Source organism: Elephantulus edwardii, unplaced genomic scaffold (genome assembly GCF_000299155.1).
Source record: "Elephantulus edwardii isolate Elephantulus edwardi_28Jun2011 unplaced genomic scaffold, EleEdw1.0 scaffold00161, whole genome shotgun sequence".
NCBI lineage: Eukaryota > Metazoa > Chordata > Mammalia > Macroscelidea > Macroscelididae > Elephantulus > Elephantulus edwardii.
In genome coordinates this window covers 838,861-862,297 of record NW_006399911.1, presented here as the reverse complement: position 1 = coordinate 862,297, position 23,437 = coordinate 838,861, and the positions used below count along the sequence as shown (strand labels likewise).

The window sequence follows — 23,437 nt, the reverse complement described above, 5'->3', positions numbered from 1 at the left end:
TGGTAGAGCTGAGTGTTTTTCCTAGCTCCGTGATGCAAAGAGAAAAAAAAAAAAAAAGGAAGCATTTTTATCATTCACAGTACTAACTGGATTATAAAGTCTAGAAGCATATAAAACTACTTCTTCTTTATATTATACTATCATACTCATATTGAATTTGACTCCTTCAATAACATTTTAAAATAGTTTTGTGGTTTGGTTTTGTAAAAAATTATTTTATCACTTTCTGTGTGTGTACCATCAAATCAGGTCTGACTGGTACAGGAGGAGATTGCCAATCCTCCTCCAGCACAGCATCTAGTGGATTTGAACCGTGTACCTCTGGGATTGCAGTGTAACTTCTTGCCACTAGGCCACCGGAGCTCCCTTAAAAATAGTTTTAAAACATTCCAATATTAGAAAGCAACTACTGAAAATTAGTTAATATCTAGGTTAAGGATTAAGTAATGAATTTCATTCTCTCAACTTTAGGAATTCATCAGCTAAAATGAATAATCAGTGCAGTTCTTCAATTTATATAAATAAGCTTTACATCTGAAAGTTTGCTAAGGTGCTCAATTTAGTCTTAAGTATTTTGTTTAACTGAAAAGCCTCAGTGTTCCAGGTTTTGTAATTTGATTTTACTTAAACACTTAGTTCAGGCATCATACCTGGTCTGTATGGTTTTCTTTTTCTTTTTTTGATACCTTCTGCTCCTTCTACTCCCTTAGTCTCATCATCCACAGCTTCCCTCTCAGGACTAGATTCTGATTTTCCATCACAATCCATAAGTTCACCTTCTGGAAAAAAGAAAATGTATAGGTAAAATGGCAAAGCATATTAAGTATATAATCACTATTATTAAGAAAAAACCAAGGGTAAACAAAGAGAAATACAGGAGGGAGATCTGGTAGCCTATTAGTAAAAGAAATGCACTACCAATCCAAAAGCAGGATGTTCTAATCCCCTAGCTGCTCAAAAGGAGAAAGACAGGATCTCTGCCTGTGTAAATTAAAGCTCCTAGACCCAATGGAGGGACAGCTATGAGCTGACTTCAATGTAACAGGAACAACAGTTAATAAAGTAAGGACTGTAATTGCTGAGCTACTGGAAACCATGCTCCTGAGTTCAGTGTTCTCAGGAAAAGAACTGCAATAATAAGAGAAGGGAAAAAATACAGATTTCAAAATGATTTACAAATCAAGGTGCTAGGGAGCTCTGGTGGCCTAGTGGCAAGAAGCTGTACTGCAATCCCATAGGTACACGGTTTGAATCCACCAGATGCTCTCTGCTGGAGAAGGAGGGACAATCTCCTCCTGTACCAGTCAGATTCAATTTGACGGCACACACACAACAACTAATAAAATAAAATTTAAAAATAAAAGAATCAAGGTGCTAGGGAGCTCTGGTGGCCGAGTGGCAAGAAGCTGTACTGCAATCTCAGAGGTATGCAGTTCGAATCCACCAGATGCTCTGTTGGAGAAGGAGGGGCAATCAACTCCTGTTACGTCAGATCCGAGTTGATGGTACATACAAAAAAAACTGCCCTTTGTTTTTAAGTATATATACAAGCCCAACATATCTAACACAAAATACTCTTTTGAGCTTCAACAATAGCTCTAATTGGGTATCACCAGAGGATTAAAAACTCTATATCCAAAACTTCTTTACTAATTAATGATACACCTACTCCCCTCTCCCTGGTGCTACCAACTGTAACTAAAGGCACCAAGGCATACCCTGAAGCTAGACCCCTCCGGAAGAACCTTGACAATTCCTACATAAGACTCTACTACTTAATTACCTCTGACATTCTCTCTCTTCTCTACTACCATCCTTCTGGAGTACATTTTCAAAAGCATGATGGTAGAAAAAAAGAAATCTATTTTCACAAGGGAAATTAAATACATCATCAACTGTAAGAAGAATAAATACATCTGTCCTGGGAGAAGCAAAGCCAGGATGCCGCTTAGAAGTAAGAATGGCAAGACTTCATTTATAGACATATTCTCAAGATAGAGTAGTCCATGGAAAAGGCCACTTAGTAAAGAAGAGGCACAGCAAGTGATAATGAAAAGTTTCTTAGTGTTTTCTCAACCAAAACTAAACCCACTACCATCAAATTGATTTCAACCCATAACAATCCTATTTCAGGTTTCCAAGTCTGTAAATTTTTACAGGAGGAGATAGATTATCTTTTTATCACAGAACAAATGGTGGACTTAAACCACTGACCATCAAGGTGGCAGCCCGACACGTAATGTACTCTGCCAGCAGAGCTCCTTAATGTCTTCAGAGTGCTCTCAAAATAGTTTATGATTTAAAGTACATGACAGTAGTGTCTTCTAAATTCTCCATTATCACCTTGCTATAACCATCAAACTTGACTGCATCAAGTTCTTCTACTACTTCCTCAACCTTTGCCTTCAATGTAACCAATCTTTCAAGACTCAGCCCAATCATCACCTTTAAAAAGAATTCAATATCTAGATAAAGTTATGTCCACAGTTATAACTTAAATCACAGTATTTAAAGTTGGCCAATGAAAATGAAAGACCAAGAACTGATGCTTTTTTTTAAATTACTGTGTTGACAAAGAATATTGAATATTACATGAATTGTCAAAAAAAATAAGTCTTAGATGAAGTTCAGACAGAATGTTCCTTAGGAGCAAGAATGCATAATTTTGACTGCTAGTGGGATTGTGAAAGGGTAACTGCTATGGAGGGCAGTTTGGCGTTTCTGCAAAAGCTGAACATAGAAATCTCCTATAATCCGCTTTTCCATTATGACAAAAATAACCCGAGGACCAGAACTGAGACAAGAATGGACACATACACACCTATGTTCATAGCAGCATTATTCACAATAGCAAAAAAACAGAAACAGCCTAAATTCCCATTAACAATTGAACAGATTGAGAAATTGTGATATATTCACACAATGGGATACTAAGCACTAGAGAAGAATAATTTCATAAAATACTATGTTAACATGGGAGCCTAGAGAGTATTATGCTGAGTGAAATAATTTAGTCACATAAGAACAAATCCTGCATAAAGCCATTACTGTGACAATATGAGGATAACTGAGCAAGGTATGTATAAATGCTCAAAAGTGGAAGGGATAGGGACAAGGGAGGGCAGAAGGAGAAGGACAGAAATCACTAGGCTAGCAGAGCTTAGTGGGTAGAGGGAGGGTGAAGGGATAAGAAAGATTCCATGAGGACTTGAAGGGGTGATAACAGGCAGAGCAACAGTAACTATATAAGACGCAATGCATATGAATGATTGTAGAACATACAATATATATGAATGACTGTGTTCAATCTAATTTTTAAAATGAGCAAGATGAAGAAAATCTTTCATACTTTGGGCCTATTATCAGAAGGAGCTAGCCCTTGGAAATTGACATCAAGCTTGGTAAAGTATAAAAGGTCAGGAGAAAAAAAAAAGAAGGCCCTGAGTGAGATGGATGGCAAAACCAGGATTAAGCCCAGCAGAGAGCTGAAGACAACAAAGAACAGTGCAATGTGTTATTCTGTTGTACAGAATATCCTGAGTCAGAACCAGAAGGTAACTTCTAATGACACACACAAACATTATGCTTCGACTGTGTCTAACATATTTCTCTGAGACATCAACTTTTCCATACAACAGGCTCTAAGATTTTTTAATTAAGAGCTGAATTCTTAGCATGACACCTTTAAGTGTTCTGATAAATACTTCACTGAATGCATTTGAGAGAAATTAAGTTGTTGCTCATTAATGTCAACCTGGAACTGACTCTGTTAGCACTAGAGTTGATTTTCTTTTTTTTCTTTTCTTCTCCCTGCCTCTTTTTTTAAACAGTCCCTCGGTAAGGACTATCCACTTAGCTTTGTATCCAAAGACGAAATTTGTAGGTGAAAGGAGTTAGCAGTTAGCCTTCGTTACAGACTGGTTCATTTCAGGGTTGAAAATATGGAACGCTTCACGAATTTGCGTGTAATCCTTGCGCAGGGGCCATGCTACTCTTCTCTGTACCGTTCCAATTTTAGTATATGTGCTGCCAAAGCGAGCACTAGAGTTGATTTTCAGAGGCTGTAAAATGCACGAGAGGAACTGCCCATCTTTCCCACACAGCGCAGCTGGTGGATTTGAAATGTAAGCTTTGGGGTTAGCAACGCAACTTCTTATCCATTAGGCTACTAGAGCTCCCTACTCAAATTAAAAACTACATATACAAACTCAGTCCACATTATTTTAACACTATAGTTATCAAACATTGGTAACTGGATGTATTTTACATTCATCAAATACAGTAACATTAAGTTGTTAATTTATTTTCCCACTTATTATTACAAGCATAAACTAGCATATTTCAAGCCAATTCCTTATCAATATGATAAATATTTTACATATTTATGACTAACCGATGAATATTGAGAGTTCTGGTAGTCTAGTGGTAAAAAGCTGCGCTGCAATCTCAAAAACACACAGTTCAAATCCACTAGCTGCTCGATGGGAGAAAGATAAGTCTTCTTCTCCTTTGCGATTAAATGCCTCTGCAGGAGGGTCAGCTCCAACTCAATGATACACAACAAGCCATTCACGTATAGTTACAAAAACTCAGTAAACATCAAACATAACAAAATACAAATTATTTACCTTCAAATAAACTCATCTACATATTGCAGTAGGGTATTTTGGATTAAGACAGTGGGTGACAATAATAAACCCGCAAAAAGACAACACAGAAAGTTAAATTTTAAAATGAAAACATGAATGATGAATGACAATGGACTTATTAAATGCAGGTTCTTAAATGAGATTAGAAACAATGGAGGGGAAAATTACTGTTCATAACAAAAGTATGATTTATATATTTTGGGGGTCTATCATTTGGTGGCTTTCTGCCAGCTTAGAATTTGGTGCAAAGATATTGGTGCCTAGTTATGTCTTCTTGTTCAGCGAATATAATGATGTCCTTCCTTTCATCTTATGCTAGATGCTAGTTTTTGACTTGTATTTTATAAGACATTAATATTGCTACTCCTACTAATTTTTTGATATATATTTATTTTACTCTTTGATTTTTCATCAATTTTTGTCCTTGGTTCTAACGTACATCTTTTGTGGCCATTATGCTGATTAATTTTTCTTATCCATTCTACTATTCTTTTTTTCCTTGACTGGTTCACTTACTCCATTCACATTAACTATCAATAGGGTTTTATTGCTATTATTCTACTATACTCTTTGTGTCAATTTCTTTGTTCCATCTACTTTTCTCTGTTGCATTTATATTGTTTGTATCACTTCTGTTGTTCTAATGTTTAGTAAGTTTTTATGAATTTCTTCTTTTTCCTTTCAATGTGTCTACTAATTTTCATGGAGGACATGCTAACAATGACTGTTTTATTTCCAAGTGTAAAACAGTTCACTCTATCTTGAAATCAATTTCCTTTCCATTTGGATACTCTGAAATTATACTACTTATTCCTTGTTTATAGTTGTTCTTAGTTATGGACTAAAGCTTTTGGTAGTCTCATTTCAGTCTGGTGAACTGATTTTTCTTTGTTTATTTAATTCTAATGTGGAAAAATCAGGGTAAAATGAAAACATTTTCAGAAATATATAATATTTCAAAATTAAAATAATCAATGACAATTTATGTTGCAAACCAAAATGTCTAAGCGCTTGGTGTTAAGAGAAATCAGTAATTTGTAGACTTTCACACAAATAATTTTTTCTTTTTTAAGAAAAGGAAGTATATAATACCTAAAAATCTATCTCACATACATTCTCTCAGGAAACCAGATGACATTCTCCACTTGGTGACAAAACTGAAATGCAAGCAATCATAGGGAACAAACACAGACCAAATAGAAGATGTTCTCCAGGACAGTGGTGAGACCTGAAATTAAGCACGTTCACAAAAAAATCCACAGCCAGTTGGCGGGTGGAAGTGCCCTGCATGTGGCCTGAATGTACTCCTCTGGCCATTTTGAAAATGACTCTCAGCAGGATTTTGCTTGCAGAGGAAGACGAAAGATGGTTGATCCACAGAGCTTACCACCTCACAGCCTGCCTTCAGATAACCTTGGTTTGATCCTTGTTTTACTGCCTTTATAACATTTTCAACCTTGGGTGGGTCTGTTCACCACTCTGGAAGCCCCTTCTTCATTAGTGGAAATGGAAAGTAATAATACCTACTTTAAGTTACAATTAGACCACGTGGCAGAGAGGAAGGAGACAATGATGGCGGCTCTAGAAACGGAAGTGCTGACCTTGACCGTGGTCTACAGTAGGGCACAGGTCCAGACCTCAGAAGAGCTTTGAGGGAGGAGAGCTGCCCAGCCTCTGGAGAGACCCACCTGATGTGTATGAGGAACTTTATCTAAGTAACTTTCCTCCATCTCCTACTCCAGTGCCCCTGTAAGTATCACCGCAAAGCCCTTTTCTCTCTAATTTTTAAGTTTGTTCTCTTTAGGTCTGCTTCCTTTCGAAAGATATAGGTAACCTGAACCCTGAGCCCAGTTCCAAAGACAACAGGGAAATATAACTGCCTAAGGAAGCAAGGGTAGACGGAGCCTCTTAAGTCCAGCTAGCCACTCCCACTGGACTCACTCATGTAAACACTTTGCAGTCCAGAGGGCAGAAAATGTCATGAACGTATCTTCTAAATCAACAAGAAGGCATGCAGCTTCAACTAAAGACCACCAGTAAAGTGTTAAAGTAGGCTCTCCCTCCCCTTCATCTCAATGCCCCTATTCAGCATGAAGAAGCCAGAGAGTCTATGCTCCTATTCCCAAATGAGAAACCAACAAATGAAAAAGACAATCTCTTCGTAAAATAAATAATCACCACCATTGGACTATGCCCACCATTACCCTGTCTTTTCTGGTCCCTGTCAGATACTCTCATTTCCTTTACCCACTCCCTCCATTCATCAAATTGTGCAACCCTATGATTTCCTCCCTATCCATCCTCAACCTTCAGCTCCTACTCCATACCCCGTAGAATCCCCATACATTTTACAATTAAAAACAAAACAAAAATTCACAGCTTAAGATGGTGCAAAATCTATTATATGAATATTTTCACAGGGATAGTACAAACCAATAAAGCCAATTTAACTGGTCAATTCATAATGATATCATTAAGTCAATATTTGGGAATAAAACCCTATTCTAAATCTGGTGTCACCAAGTCGATCCCAAATTTAATATTATGTATTAGGGAGCTCAGGTGGTATAGTCCATAGGGAACTGAACAGCTAACTCAAAGGACATGCCTCTTTGTTGGCTGGAACCCACTAGGGGCTCTTCAGGACAAAGATGGGCAATTTCCTCTCAGGTGGTTTACAGTTCAGAAAACTAAAGGAGAACCAGTTACAAATCAGTTCTGACTCAATGGCAAGTGAAGTTTATTATATCTTTTTTATAATAAATATACATATATTTTCTATTACATTCCAACAGAGACAGTCTTTAAGTTTGAACTGCTTCACAGAGTTGTCAAGGTTGTAAATCTCTACAGAGGCAATCTGCTACATCTTTCACAGATCTGCTGGTGGATTCAAAGGACTAATCTTTTGGTTAGCAGATGCACACTTAATCACTGCTTTACCAGGGCATGGACAGTGGCCCCAACACAGCTGATATCACTGAAGGCTAAGGTCTTCTTCAGCAAACATCATAACAAGAACTTTTGGTTTCCCATAGACTGCAATGAAAGAAAACATACTACTAACAATGAAAAATTATCTCATCAATACACATCTGTGTATGGATAAAAAAAAAATCTCTGAAAGATTACTCTGGCTGTCCAAATGAATAGGAACTGGATGGCTGGGAGAAGACTAATGTTTCATTTACTTTTTGAACTCTCTGAACCTTTTCCCCACCCCTGAATCATGCATGCTTTTCATATTAAAACCTGTAAAAACTGCTATAAATGCAGATATCCTTTGATTCAGCCAGGAATGTACAGTTCAGACTCAGCTTTGTTAAGCCATTAATAATAAAGACTCAGAAAACCAGGGAAAAAAACCTCAAAGGTCTACTAATAGGAAAGAAGACTGATAAAATTACTTATTTAAATCGAAAGCACTATATCTAAAGGAATATATTTCTATTTCATAGAAAATGAAGGAAAGTGTAATATATGTTCAGTTTCTTAGAGATGTTAAAAAAAGTGTCTGGGAGGACATACAAAGAAGTAGTTGTGCTTGGTAAAATGAACTAAGGGCATGAGTAAAAGACAGAGAAGATAATTTTAACTTTTTAAATAATTTCTCAATCTAGAACTAGGTGAATGTAACAATCTGTCTAAAAATCTTACACAGCTGAGGGGACTGAGAATAATAACATCAGAAGAGGAGGGATGGCATAAGGAAGAGGTCACCAGAATGAGATCTCCCATTACTCCTACCTAGTTTTATTTTCACTGTCAGATACATATTCATGATTTGTAGATTTTTTATATTTATATATAAAAAATATTTTTTAAGTTTGAATGTACTATTTTCAACTCCCAAAGACAAACTTAATGATAACAAAAGGCAACAGTAACGAATACTTACATGTCAGTGAAATTTCATAAAACTTGGCAAAACTTTATATAAAGTAGCAGAAAAAAAAGCACTTTGGAAGATGAGGGTAGTGTATTAGAATTCATAGGACATCTTAACAAAGATCATATATTTTTAGGGCTATTTTCTGTAATTTCTCTGAAAACAGGCATATTTATATGACATAAAATTAATTTTAAACATATGGTTCAATACAGTCTTAGGGGAGCAAAATGTGGTACTCCTTGACTAAAAAAAAACACCAGAAACAAAACACTACCACTCAAAAAAAAAACCAAAACAGCATACTAAACAGCAATCATCTTCCTTCCCATCATATTTATCATAAAAGACAATGTGAAAAACAGGGCAATTAAATGTGGACTATTTTACTGTAAAAATGGAAACCAAGCAAGTATAAGGATATTTTCATGTATCTTGGTAAGTATCAGTATGGGAATATGAAATTCAGCACAAACTGTATTTCATAGCACTGCTCCACAGGACATTAGCCAGGGAAATGTTTTACATTTTGTTTCTCTTTTAAAAGATCTATGATCTCATAATTTGAGAAATAGTATATATTATCAAGTTACCTTTCAAATTTTTTGACACATGGCAGTTGTAAAATTTATGATACAACACTTCTTCAAATTTTTTCTACCATCCTCAAAGACTAGAATTATTTGGCACACTGAGTAATACAGATTCCTCCTCACCGGTCTCAAACCAAAGTCTCTGTCAACTGTTACTTGAACACTGGTTACAGACAAGCATCAGAAAGCATTTCTCCCACCACAAAGACTCAAAACGTAGTACTTCAAAATAAACATGAATGTATGTTATCAGGAACATTTAAAAGACATGTCCTTTTCAAGCCAAAACTACCTTTCAAATAGATTAATGTAATAGCCTTCTATCAGATTCACTTGCCACAGCTATTATCTGCATATTATATTATACTGTAGATATAACAGTATTCTTTAAAAAATACAAATAAATATCACACCAAATTTCTTTTCAGAAACCCCCAATGAGCTATCAATGGAAAAGAAATTCAACTTCTTTGGCACAGCCTGAGGGTGCTCTGGTGGCCTAGTGGTAAGAAGGTGTGAGGCAATCCCAAAGGCACACTATTCAAATTCACCAGCTACTCTGTGGAGAAAAGTGGGCAATCTCCTCCCATGTGACTAACTACCTCTGAAAACCCGCTGGAGGGTCAGCTATGGGTCAATTCTGGCTGAAGGTAAACAATAAGAACGCACAGACTTCTTGTCTTTTACTTGATTTACTGAGCTACCTACTGCTCAACTACCTTAGTTCACTCAAAAGAACACTTAAGCATGATACACACATTTCCATCCACATCTTTCCCTGATTTACTTATACTATCTATTGTAGCTGATGTTAGCTGGATCTTGGCTGAAAGCAGGGAATACCAGAGGAATGTCTATCTGTGTTTCATTGACTATGCAAAGGCATTTGAGTGTGTAGATCATAACAAACTGTGGCTGACTCTGAGAAGAATGGGAATCCCAGAACACATGATCGTTCTAATGCGAAACTTATACTTGGACCAGGAGGCAGTCGTCAGAACAGAGCAAAGGAACACTGCATGGTTCAAAATTGGGAAGGGCGTACGACAGGGATGCGTCCTATCTCCATACCTTTTCAACCTATATGCAGAACAGATTATCCAGGAGGCTGGGCTCTATGAGGAGAAATGTGGGGTCAAGATTGGTGGACGATTTATCAACAATCTGTGTTATGCGGATGACACAACCCTGCTTGCTGAAACTGAGGAGGACCTGAAGCGCCTGCTGCAGAGTGTCAAGGACTGCAGCCTACAATATGGATTGAGGCTCAATGTCAAGAAGACAAAGATTCTCACCACTGGACCAATCGGCAGCATCAGGATGGATGGTGAAGAGATTGAGATTGTACACAGCTTTAGTTTGCGTGGCTCCATAGGCAACAGTCTTGGCACCAGCAGCCAGGAAATTAAAAGGCGCATTGCCATGGGAAAGTCTGCTGTTAGGGACCTCTCCAAAGTGCTGAAGAGCAATGGTATCTCTTTGGAGACTAAGGTGGGTCTGATACAGGCCATGGTTATTGCAATCACTTGTTATGCATCAGAGAGTTGGACAATGACCAAGGAGGATAGAAGGAGAATTGATGCCTTTGAGCTGTGGTGCTGGAGAAGAGTATTGAGAATACCATGGACTGTTAGGAAAACAAACAGATTTGTCCTGGAGAGGGTTAAACCGGGTGGCTCCTTGGAGGCAAGGATACTGAGGCTCCGTCTAACTTACTTTGGACATGTTGTGAGGAGAGACCGGTCCTTGGAGAGGGACATCATGCTTGGGAGGGTGGAGGGACAGCGCAGGAGAGGAAGGCCCTCTATGAGGTGGATTGATTCAGTGACTGGGATAATTGGGATGGGAGTGTCAGAGACAGTGCGATTGGCACAGGACAGAGCGGAGTTTAGGGCTGTTGTACATAGGGTCGCTATGAGTCGCAGGTGACTCGATGGTACATAACAACAACATCATCTGGGATACTCTTCCCCAGATCCTCAAGTGCTCAATTCTTTAAAATCTATGCTCAAATAGATGAATGACTGCCTTCTACAGCAAGTCTATCCCCACCATCCCATTTTATCTGATTCCCCTCACCACCATCTGCACCCACAACTCCCTTTTTTGATGCTTCTCTCCCATAGTAGTTGTGAGATACATGAAAATGAATTCATTTATTGTATTATTGCATTATTTTCATATTCTTACTTAATAATGTTAATATCTCAGTGAGCTAGCAGAGAATTTTCTCTTTTCACTAATGTAATTCCTAACACTGCAGCATTTAATAAATACTAGTTGTTGGTGGTGAATGCTGTCAAGTAATTATAACTTAGTGATCCACTACCTACGGTAGAAGAGAAGGACACCAGAGCATTTTCTAGGTTGTTACAGGAACTGACTCTTAGCTCTTTCCTCTCACAGCACTGCTGTATGGGTTCAACCTTAAAGATGAACAGCTAAGTACTTATACCACACCACCAGGTTCCTTAGGAGAATAAAATAATTTCTGACTCCACTTTGGTTAAGTAAGAGGAAAGATCCAATCCAAAAATTAAACAAAATGCACTCTAAAAAGAAAAACAAAACCCAACAAATCCTAAACAAAATAACAAGGCAACAATTTTCTTTTCAACAATGGAGCTCGCTCATTTGGATCAAATATTTTTATTAAAATGATTTTGTCATCTAAAGGTGAAATATTTATTGAAATATAGTATGATTTTACAAAGTATACAACCCATCTACAATTAATCACTGAGAATATAAACTTAATCTCAAAGATAAACAAGAGGGTTTTTTCCCATTTCCAGAATTATAGTTATTTCTAAGGCAAACTGACAGTTGTATATATCTTCAGTGTAACACTATTTTATTATCCTTTATGTGGAAACTACCATGAGATTATATGAAATTTCCAATTAATAAGACTAGTAAGCGGCTTTGACAAGCACTGTGGCATTTGGACAAGAACAAACTGGGAGGAGGGTAGAGAGAATAGTGCAACAATGAATGAGTGGAGGCCCAAAATCTCTGTAAATGTTTATGAAAATTAATAAAATATAATTATAGGAAAAAAAAAAAGACTAGTAAGCATTTTTTTTAATCTTTTGACAGTAAAAGAAAGTTCCAAGCCAATCAGTTTTATCACAGTGTTAGAATCTGAAAATTTCAATCTCTGATAAACATGGCATCCAAAATCCCACAGTATTTGAGAAGGTTTATACTGGTTCCCAGCATAATACATACTGAATTTCCCCACTTTAATGATATAGTGCTCCTAAAGACCTCTGAAAGGTGAGGGTAATCTAAAAGGATGCATGAGAGCAAGAAACCTGAAAAGGCACCATTCATTTAAAAAGAAGAATTATTAATTTAAGGTTGCGTAGGTCAGCTTAATTTACCTTGGAATTAAGAAAACATTTAGAAAGCTGTTTTATATACTTTAATTCTTACAAACACAGTCCAGAGAAAAGAAATCCGTATTACCTCTACTATCATCCATCTCGCCATCCCTTGAATGCTCTGACTGGATGTCTGGAGGGGTCTGAAGGACAGCCACACTATTCTGATTGATAATCTTCAATTTTAACTTTGGTTTGGATCGTTTTCTTCTTGGAACTGTAACTGTGAGACTCTGTAACTGGGTCATCCCTGATTCGGTCAAGCACACACCATCCTGGGTGTAGGTTTTGGGTGGATCTAAAAATTACAGGATCCCAAAAATACAAATGAGAACTTTTATTTTAAAATTAATAACTTAATCAGAATTTCAAAATCCTCATATTAAAGGAATGTGACTTACAAAGCAGTTATCCTTAACTTGACACTGAAGAATTAATTATTTAAACAATTACGTGTGCGTAATGCCTGATAGTACACAACTAAAAAAAAGACTAAATTGAATGGCCAAATTTTCTTACATTATAAACCAAAAAATGTTTTTTCTAAAAAAAAAATCATGCTACTGGTATTTATATTATTTTATAGTAATACAAGGATGGGGGGGGGAAGAAATGAAGAAAAAATTAATGCATTAGCTAATCTACCAGGAGTCCTTTTACTACAATATTCTTTCAGATCAAAAGATTAGACTTAATTTACGTAACTCAAAAAAACCTGAAATGTACTGGTGCTGTGTTGGAACTGACTCATAGCTGAACTTCCAGTAGGCTTTGAGAGGCTATGTAAATCACACGGCAGAAGACTGCCGTGTTTCTCCTGCAGAGTCACTGGTGGATTAGAACTGCCAGAGCAGTGGTTAGAGGAGATCAATGTCCTACGGACTAGGTCACCAGAGCTCAATGAAATTATGTAACTGAAATAAAAATATTCCAGACATCAATCTGAAAATCAAATTATCAATATAATTACTTATAAGGAGGCGAAAATGAATAATAATTAGAATTTCTGCATATTTAGGTTTTAAATGTTTAAGGCTACATTTAAATGTCATTAGGATAATTTCTATATTACCTAAAAGTTCTTACATCAAATGCTATCAGTAAAAGCAGGTTACTAAAAGTACCACATTTAATTATTGATCAAGGTTGACAGTTTCACAAAATAACACACCGAATCCATTCTGAAAGAATCTGTCTGCTTGCTTACTACGTATTAGTTTTTTTGCTATCTAACAAACTTAGTAATATATATGAAGTCAAAGTAAGTAGCATTAATGGTTATTTTAAGTTACTCTTTTATTCCAATTTCCGTAGGGTTATAGGACTATTACTCCACTAAAACTGAACAAGACTTATATTGTATATGGAATGAAGATATACAGGGTAAAAGCATGCTTCATATAATAGAGAGGTAATTCAGTTATAGAAAAATGAACCATTTATACACTTTTTGGAAAGAATAATCAAGTAAAGCATTTCAGATTTTACCTAGCTCTTTTACTTTTGTGACAATTTGTGCTATAAGTGAAGAATCACAGCAGTCTGAGGAAGGCACTGAAATGGAAAAAAAGTTAATTTTTTTAAAAGAAGTGAAATATATTTAAAGATGAACACATAAGTGAAAATTCCATTTCTTTACCTCATTTCATGAAAATAATTGTTTGATGGCTAAAAGCTGTCTTTACAAGAAGTAACAGTAAAGAAAAATACCAAGTTATAGAGAAAAACTGGCAAAGATAAACAATCACTGTACTTAATTATGCACAGGATTATGCAATATAAAATACTGCTAATAAAACAAGATAATGTTTCTTGGAAGCAAAATATCTTATATTTAAAATGGATGCTTCATTTACTTCTGTAAATGGTTTTAATATAAAGTTGAGGTACTAAGAATGGATTTTTTTTAACACGGTATCTTAGTTTTTGTAAAATAATTGTCAAAAATAGTACCAGACTGAAGAGCCTTCATGGTGATAGACAGCAAGGTGTCTGTGGAGCACCAATGAATGGATGCTGCTGAGTTCTTCCCTTACCATTTGATGTCGGTATGTAGGGTCTGCACATGCTACAGTCAAAACCAATGTCTGCTACATTTTCCACTTCCTCCTCAGTACTTAAATTTTGACAAACTGCATGCATCCATCTAAAAAGAACATATTTGTACATTCAGAAAGAGGAATACATTGAGACAGGTTTCTTTCTAAAAACTGTAATTGTTGATGGAGTTCAAATTTAAAGCTCCTAAAACCTCATGGTACTTCATATCTAACTCATATATAACTTCATATATAAATCAAAAAAGGTATTTTCCCCACCCTACTGACCCACATAAAATTTCTGAAGAGATGAGGAGAGGGGAGGAAAATAAAAACAGGTACTAGGTAGGAAGCAAAAGAAAATGACATAAAGAGGATGAGAGAATGGTTTCATGACCACAAATTAAGCATGTAACAGACAGCAAGATATAGTTATGACAAAGAGACTAGTAAATGGCATAGTATGTATAGTTTACATGTTGAATCTACTTTAGAATAGAAGTAACTCATTTAAGTGATGTTAAAGAGTAACTGGGAAGTAAAGTTTAGCAGTTGTCTTGTCTGGGAACAAATAATTTATAGGCAAAGTTGTGAGAATCCTTATGAAATAACACTGCTAATAAATAATATATGTACAGAGTTTAACTGTAGCAAAGCACTGTAAGGTTCCACTGACTCCAAGTAGAACAATATCAATATCTGAAGCCACACGTGTATCACTCTGGAAAGCAGGAACGGGAATGTAGTGACCATTACAAAAAAATGACAGCCAACTCTCCTGTAGGTTTTCACAGGCTGTAAGCCAAACAGGAGGACTATGTATGTTTCTCCTTCAGAGTTGCTAGTGGATCTTAGCCACCAAAGAGGTTCAGACATGCTTTTGTGTTAGCCACACAACTCTGTAGGGACTACACCACCAGACCTGTTATATTCAAGCAGTAACTCTGCTTGTAATTTCAAAAGATTAAAAAAATTCTCAAAAAGCTCCTCCTTAAAAATTTAAGGTCTGAAATTAAGAATTCAAAAGAAGTAATTTCTCTTTAAGATTTTTCCTCAAATAAAAACTTGGAAAATGATAAATTTTAATTTTATGGCCTAGTAAAGTTATGTTCCAATTTTCTTTTGCTACATTAGTAAGAGAAAAGTTTGCAAAAGATGAAAATAAATAAAACTAGAACAATACCTATCACACTGTCTACATTGCAGGATAAGATCTTCTTCTCGATAGTTTCGGCAGCAGACCGGGCATGAGGATAGGCTTGCACAAGGAGCACACTGTGAGTAATTATTTTGCCATTCACACCTCAGACCAGGAGATGTTGCTCCACAGTGTCTGCACCAAACACACCTGAAATATAACCACCCCAAAAATTTTTAATGTACCTAATTACTTAGTTCACGGAATTTAAGAGGCTACCTATGAACAAAACAGGAGAGCATTAACTTCAATGCATACTTGATTTTCTGCTTAGTAATAATAGCTACCTTAAACATGTTTTATACAATTAAACAAATGTAACTAATTTTTAAGAACTAAGTCATGTGGGAAAGGCTGAACTTTAGGGACAATGGAAATGTAAAATCTCGAGTACCATTTGCACTTCCAGCCTCCTTTGGGAACTGTCTGCAGTGGAGGGTCTAGGCAGTAGGTGTGATAACTTATGTCACAATCATCACAAAGAAGGAGTCTTCCTGGATCTGTAGCCTTCCCACAGGCTTCACAAACAGTGCACTCAAGACACCGCCAACCTTTGCTAAGTACAACTTTGGTGATCTGTAAAAGAAACAACCAATCCATGTGACTTATACTTCAAGTGATACTTCATTTTACATAATCAATTATACTATTTATATAATCAATTATACTATTTAATTATATGTTACTTAAGTACCTAAAGCAGAAGAACAACTAGTATTTATTCAAGACCTATAAGTGTGTGATACTGATACATTTTGAAGACTCTATATATTGAGGTGAATGATAGTTATAGGTATTTTAGTACCTCTTTAACATGTGAGGTAAACATCCTATGCTGTGGATGTGACTGATGTATAACGTGTGCAGGTGACTGATATATAACGAAGTAAAATGCCCTGTTACTTTAAATACCTGAAAATATGCCAACCTGGTTTCCATCTACATTCCCACAAATTTCATGCTTTTGAAATGTTGTACATGGCATAAAGACTTGTACAGTAAAAACAACATATACCATAGGGAAAAAAAATTAAGGTGAAATATGCATTCACCCTAATAAATTTTTTCTAGAACATTTTTATTTTGCAAAGTGAAAAAAGTGAATCTCAAGAACATTTTATGCTTTTAAGATTGTGAACTATTAGGGAGTTCTGGTGGCCTAGTGGCAAGAAGGTGTACTGCAATCTCAAAGGCTTGGTTCGAATCCACCAGACAGGTACTCTGCTGGAGAAGGGACAATCTCCTGTACCAGGTGGATCTGATTCAACGGTACACACACAAAAAATAATAAAATTTTAAAAAAAGATTGTGAAATATGAAGGTAGGACTTCTGATATCCAATCTGTTTATTTTCCTCTTCCTCAAGGGTCTAAGGCAGTAGACAAGCTAAAAACATCCATAGTGTTCCTCAAGGTAGCCATATCATATAGGAAACTACCCATTCAAAGTACTATTCTTAGCTAAACAATCAACCAAATTAAATTTAAGGGTAGAATACCTTTTAAGACACACAAAGACTCAAAATTCAGATACCATAAACTCCTTCTAGTAGCTAAAGAAATGTGTAACAAAAATGGAGATTTCATATCAAAAAGCACATGGAGTGCTATAAAGACAACAGTCAAGGGAAATTTAAAGGATGAAAGGTAAGCAACAGATCTAGAAGTCACTGCCATGAGCGAGTATAGGATCATGAATCCAAGAGACAGTAAGTGTCATAAATAACATTACATACATAACTATATTGGAAACTGGCAGGGAGTGTACTTATAAGAGTTAAATTGTATTTCTCTATAACAATAAACAAAACAAAACAAAAATCTAACACTGATCAAGAAGTAGCACCCGCTGTCAAGCTAACCATAAGAGGAAATAATGGGGGGAAAAAAGAAATGCTGTTTTAATGAGCAGGTCTGAGATGTGGAAACAGAGTAAGGTAGGGAAATGTGATACTCATTATAAAGCTTTTAATGCCATTTGATCTTTATCAAATCAGAATACAGCATTTATTTAAATGGAAGACAGAGATTAACACAGGAAGCCTAGGGTGAGTTAGAACAGAATGTGGCCAATTTATGTAATGGGCAAGACTTTAAACATACTAGGCTATGTGATCTACCGTAATTAAACCATCTTGCCATTGTAGTTCCAGTTACATAAATATGTAAATATAAGGGCATATTTGTAGGCAAAATACTTATTTACATATAATAAAAGGAGAAAGAACTGATTTGGTCCACAGCCCATCATATGTCTACCTCTGATTTAAATAAAGGTAGAATGATCTGAAGATAACTACTGATTTCATCTTAATTTTCAAGAGCTCTTTCAAGTAAGATGCTATCTAATATTCCATTCAAAGTTCCATCCAGAGGACCATGAGAAAGTAGTGACAGACTTATTTTATAGTCATAGTGCATATCTGTTTCAACTACAATAAAAACAAATGTTTTCAAACACTGGACAATAGGTGGTATAGGACTATGACTTCTGTTGAGGATGTTTCCAGACTACTGCCCAAACGGGGAGAAGAACCCTATCAGTATAAAAAGAATTCACTGATTTTAGGACACATAGGTACTTGGAATTTGAAGGACAGAGCATTGGAAGGAAATGAGCAGTACAGATTAAAACTCAAGATATTTACAGAGTTTTCCATGAAGCTGTGGATGAACACTAAACCATACACACAAATAGCTAGGCAAATGAACTCCAAATGGGAATTTTTAAGATTAATGGAGGTCACACAGAATCAAGACTGATAAAAAAGAAGGACAGAAGTGTATTTGTTAGAGATCTCAAATAGGCCACTGCTTAGATACAAGGTTAAACTAGTCTTAGATCTCAGTAGATCTGTGAGATCAAAACTATTTGATACAACACTACAATTTCGTTTGTGGTATTCTCATTAATTCACACCTAAACAGTGGTGTTTTCCATAACATCTTCATTTTTATGTCATACACATTGTACTTATATATGGTTGCTTTTAAAAATCTGATGTTTTATTTTCTAAAATACATGTAACTCTCATAAGTAAAAACACTTGGAGGTCTCAATTTTTTGGTATAAAAGGATTCTAAGATCAAAAAGTTTAAGAACAATCACGTTAGAATGAAAAGCCTTTCAGAAAGCTTAAAAAGAAATTCTGAAAAGGATTCAATCTAGCCACAATAGTATAACTACGATAATTATACTATATGCCTCCAATATGGATTGAGGCTCAATGTCAAGAAGACAAAGATTCTCACCACTGGTCCAATTGGCAGCATCAGGATGGATGGTGAAGAGACTGAGATTGTACACAGCTTTAGTTTGCTTGGCTCCACAGTCAATAGTCTTGGCACCAGCAGCCAGGAAATTAAAAGGCGCATTGCCATGGGAAAATCTACTGTTAGGGACGTCTCCAAAGTACTGAAGAGCAATGGTGTCTCTCTGGAGACTAAGGTGCGTTTGATAGAGGCCGTGGTCTTTGCAATCACTTGTTATGCATCAGAGAGTTGGACAATGACTAAGGAGGATAGAAGGAGAATTGATGCCTTTGAGCTGTGGTGCTGGAGAAGAGTATCGAGAATACCATGGACTGCTAGGAAAACAAATAGATTTGTCCTGGAGAGGGTTAAACCGGGTGGCTCCTTGGAGGCAAGGATTCTGAGGCTCCATCTAACATACTTTGGACATGTTGTGAGGAGAGACCGGTCCTTGGAGAAGGACATCATGCTTGGGTGGAGGGATGGCGCAGGAGGGGAAGGCCCCTCTATGAGGTGGATTGATTCAGTGACTGGGATAATCGGGATAGGAGTGTCACAGACAGTGCGACTGGCACAGGACAGAGCACAGTTTAGGGCTCACAGGCGACTCGACGACACATAACAAAAACAACAACAACAACAACAACATAGTTACTTTAACTACTATCCACTCTGGAAAATTTTAAAAGGACATTTAAACAAAATACACACTATACAATGTTCACCATCTAACTGAAAATTACTAGATGTGCAAGGAAGAAATAGTAATTTAATAAAATTAGTTAACACATGAAAAATGACAGAGAGAAATAAGTGATGATTTAAAATTATTACTAGAAATTGAATTAAAGGAAAACAAGAACATAAAGAACAAAAATTAAAACTAGAAAACAAAATACAACCACCATAAATAATAAAATGCCTGACTGAAATATTCAAAGAACAGGTGTAAAGATAGATGAGATATTGTATGAGAAAAGTGAACTTGGAGACTGCAATAGACAATATCCTAACTAAAGCAGAGAGAAAAAAACCTGTAACAAAAAAACTCAACTGTAAAGCATCAGTGACCTCTAGGATAGTATCATGTCATTACACATATACATAGAACAGATTCCAGAAAGAACTAAGGAACAGGAAAAAAGTTAAGAAATAATGGTCTCAAATAACTCAAAACTGAATAACAATACTATCAACTCTCTGATCCAAAAAACCTAACAAATCAAGATAAAAACCTAACCAGGGCACAATGTAACAAAAATACTGTAAAGCAATGTTAAAAGAGAAAATATATTAAAAGCAGCTAGAGAAAAACTGTCTTATTGTATCTAGAAAAGCAAAGATAAGAAGAATGATCACCGATTTCATCAGAAATAATGCAAGCCAGAAGGTAACAGAACAACACCTTTAAAATGTTGAGGGGAGAGCCAGAAGGGGAACAATTAACTTACAACATTATATCTAGCAAAAACGGTGTTCAAAAGTAAAGGCAAAATGAAAATATTTCAAGGCAAAAGATGAAACAACATATCCCTAGTATATTTCAAAGCATTTCCTAATTTACTGGAATAAACTGTAAGCCCCTTTTAAAAAGGTCAAGTTGTTTCGTATTTCCTAAAGCATTTGTCATTTTTCACAAATGACTACATTGTTTTTAAAATCCAAGTGCAGTACTGCCCGAATAGTATTAGCAGTATAGTCAGAACATAGGAAAAAGAAAATGCCAGTTATTTAAGCTCTAGCTCAAATATTTACTCGTTGATATAATTTTTTAAAAGTTCCTCAATTAGTTTATAATAGGAAACGCATGAAATTGAGAACTGCTAGTTCTCTTATGTTTTAGTAAATTCCATGAAATACGAATTTCTCTTTTTCAACTAAAGGAGTAAAGTTCTTTTTGTATTATGGGTGAAGGTGAAGACTGGAAGGGGAACAAGATGAGTTAAAGAAATTTTACCAATACTTTATGTGAAATTAATAAATAAACAAAATAAGTGAATTAAACCTCAGACCATCAACAATAAAGATTTTCTTTTAAACTTAATGCATATATTTATATCTTTACATTTCCAAAACAACATTAGAAAAACCAATATAATTAAAATCATAAAACTGGAAATTAATTTCAAACAAATCAGATGAATATTTATTAAGTCACAAATTTATAATAATCCTAACAAACACTGCTTGATTCACTCTGAAGAAGGAAAACAACATGCTACTGTTGATATAAAACTTCATTAATTTTTATGAGTGCTTTTAATGGAAAAGTATTTACCTTAATACTGACACAGTACGGGTGGTAACACTGACCACACTGGGAGCAGGCGAGTAATCTTCCCTCTACTCCTTGGCCAAAGCTCCCACACACCACACACATATCCTGGAATAAAAAACAAAGGAAGCTATCGTATGCTGGAGATTACAGCAAGAGTACAAGATTATTATTTTAAAAACAGCTCCTTGGTAAATGTATCTCTCTATTTTGTATACAAATATACACTACAGTAGATCAAGGGTGAGTATATCTGTTGAAATATGATGATTTATGTATTAGATGATTTATGTATTTCTGACACCCAATAGAAATGAGCAAAAAATATTAAGTTCAAACCTGATGCAATGTGAACTTGTCACTACTAGAAAATAAGACAACTGTATTGTGCATAGAGTTTTCTTCTTCATCCTTACTTGAAGAAATATCTGTAGAAGATACCTATGAAAAGGGAAATACACAAAACATTATTTTTTTCCTTTCTGCTATATTTAAAGTCAGAAAATTTTGAGTAAGTTCAACTGAAAACAGAATTTTTGCAAAGATCTAATAATCTTAAATTAGCTTGTTGATAACAATATTGTATGACAAAAGTAATTTAATTCCTCTTATTTTTCTGTTCAACTAAGTCTCTCTTCAAAGTTACGAGCTCTATAATTCAGGAAATAATAAAAGACATAAACCTGACTCCAGTAAGACTTATTATTTTAATAAAAAAATCTGAAGTTATATTTTTTATAATGAGTGTACATTTTTAAATTGTAAAATGAAGGTTTAGTAATATCTGTCAAGTTTTTAAGAAATCTTTCCCTTCATTTTTCATATCAGAGGATATGTATTTTCTTTCCTTTTAATTGTGATTTGAATGAAAGCTTAGAGCAAATGGGTTTTCCAGTAAACCATTCATGTTTCATGAAATGACAATACCCACATTACAATAGTACTCTTCCTGTTCCTTCCTGTGATTCTTTTCATTCACCTTTATCCTGCCCTCTGGGTAAAAACTGTCTTTTGATCTTCTACAGCTGATTACACTAATGAATAAGTAAGTAGCTTGCCATTAATCTTAGGATGTTGTTGCTAGCTGCCTTCAAGTTGAGGACTCATGACGATTCTACCAACAAGAAAATGAAATCCTGCCCTACACTGCATCACCCTCACAATCTCTACTATGTGTAAATTCATGATTGCAGTCACTGTATCAATCCAACTCATTGAAGGTCTTCCCATCTATCCCATTTCCTCTACTTTTCCAAGGACACGGCCAAAAGATGGGAGCCAAGCTTCAAAATTCTCATCTCTAAGGAGTACCCTGCTAGCACTTCTTCCAACATATGCTACTTCCTGAAATGGTTCAGTGTCAACCAATTCCTTCTGTTATAGAAACTGTATTCTTTTCAACTTCAACTATGAGTTTATCTTAAGAGTAGATCTGATGCACTGAACACTAAGACCAGATGTATGGTGGGAAGACATCAAGAAACTCATACATGAAGGAAAAGAAAAGGTTAACCTTACAGGCCTATCCACTGTTTGGCTGAAGGTCAAGCCGCAAGTGTGTGTGTTCTAGGCTCAAAGGGTGACTGAGAGCCAGTGTAAGAAGTTGCATCTCTAACAGAAAAATAAGTATAGTCATTTTTATGTATAGAGGCCTATTTTAGGGATGTTGCTATTAGGTGCCATGGAGTCAGAACTGACTCATAGCTGACCCTCCAATGGTTTTCTGAGGCAGTAAGTCACACAGAAGGAGAATTCCCTTCCTTCTCTGGTGGAGCAGTTGGCAGATTTGAAATATATGCCTTTGGGAATGTAGTGAAGTTTCTTACTTCTAGGCCACCAGAATTCCTTATAGTACAATATGTACATATATAACATTTAAGGATACTTCTCCACAGTAGTAGAGGTGGATATAGATACTTGCAATATAATTAATCTAAATTATAACTGCTAAACAGAACAGACAGTAGAGAAAGAATAATGGAAATAATAACTATAGGGAGTAGGTGGTAAAAGTATAATTATAATAGGGAGCTGTGCTGGCTAATCTCCTTCTGTGCCAGTCAGATCCGATTTAACACAAGACGACAAAGAAAAGTATAATTACTGGCGTGCTCTGGTGGCCTAGTGGCAAAAAGCTGTACCGCAATCCCAGAGGTG

The 23,437-nt window shown here is 35.8% G+C and overlaps 1 protein-coding gene across 1 annotated transcript in view; it reads right to left on the bottom strand.

The window, feature by feature from the left end:
- The window catches only part of KMT2C (lysine (K)-specific methyltransferase 2C), a 187,666-nt gene that overhangs the window by 143,249 nt on the left and 20,980 nt on the right, over positions 1-23,437 (bottom strand). The window contains exons 4-11 of the mRNA XM_006895137.1: positions 21,620-21,721; positions 21,284-21,388; positions 16,149-16,330; positions 15,740-15,904; positions 14,554-14,663; positions 14,006-14,071; positions 12,603-12,815; positions 651-779 (exon numbers count right to left, since the gene is read on the bottom strand). Of these exons, the coding sequence (XP_006895199.1) occupies positions 651-779; positions 12,603-12,815; positions 14,006-14,071; positions 14,554-14,663; positions 15,740-15,904; positions 16,149-16,330; positions 21,284-21,388; positions 21,620-21,721 (1,072 nt within the window). The remainder of the gene's footprint in view (positions 1-650; positions 780-12,602; positions 12,816-14,005; positions 14,072-14,553; positions 14,664-15,739; positions 15,905-16,148; positions 16,331-21,283; positions 21,389-21,619; positions 21,722-23,437) is intronic.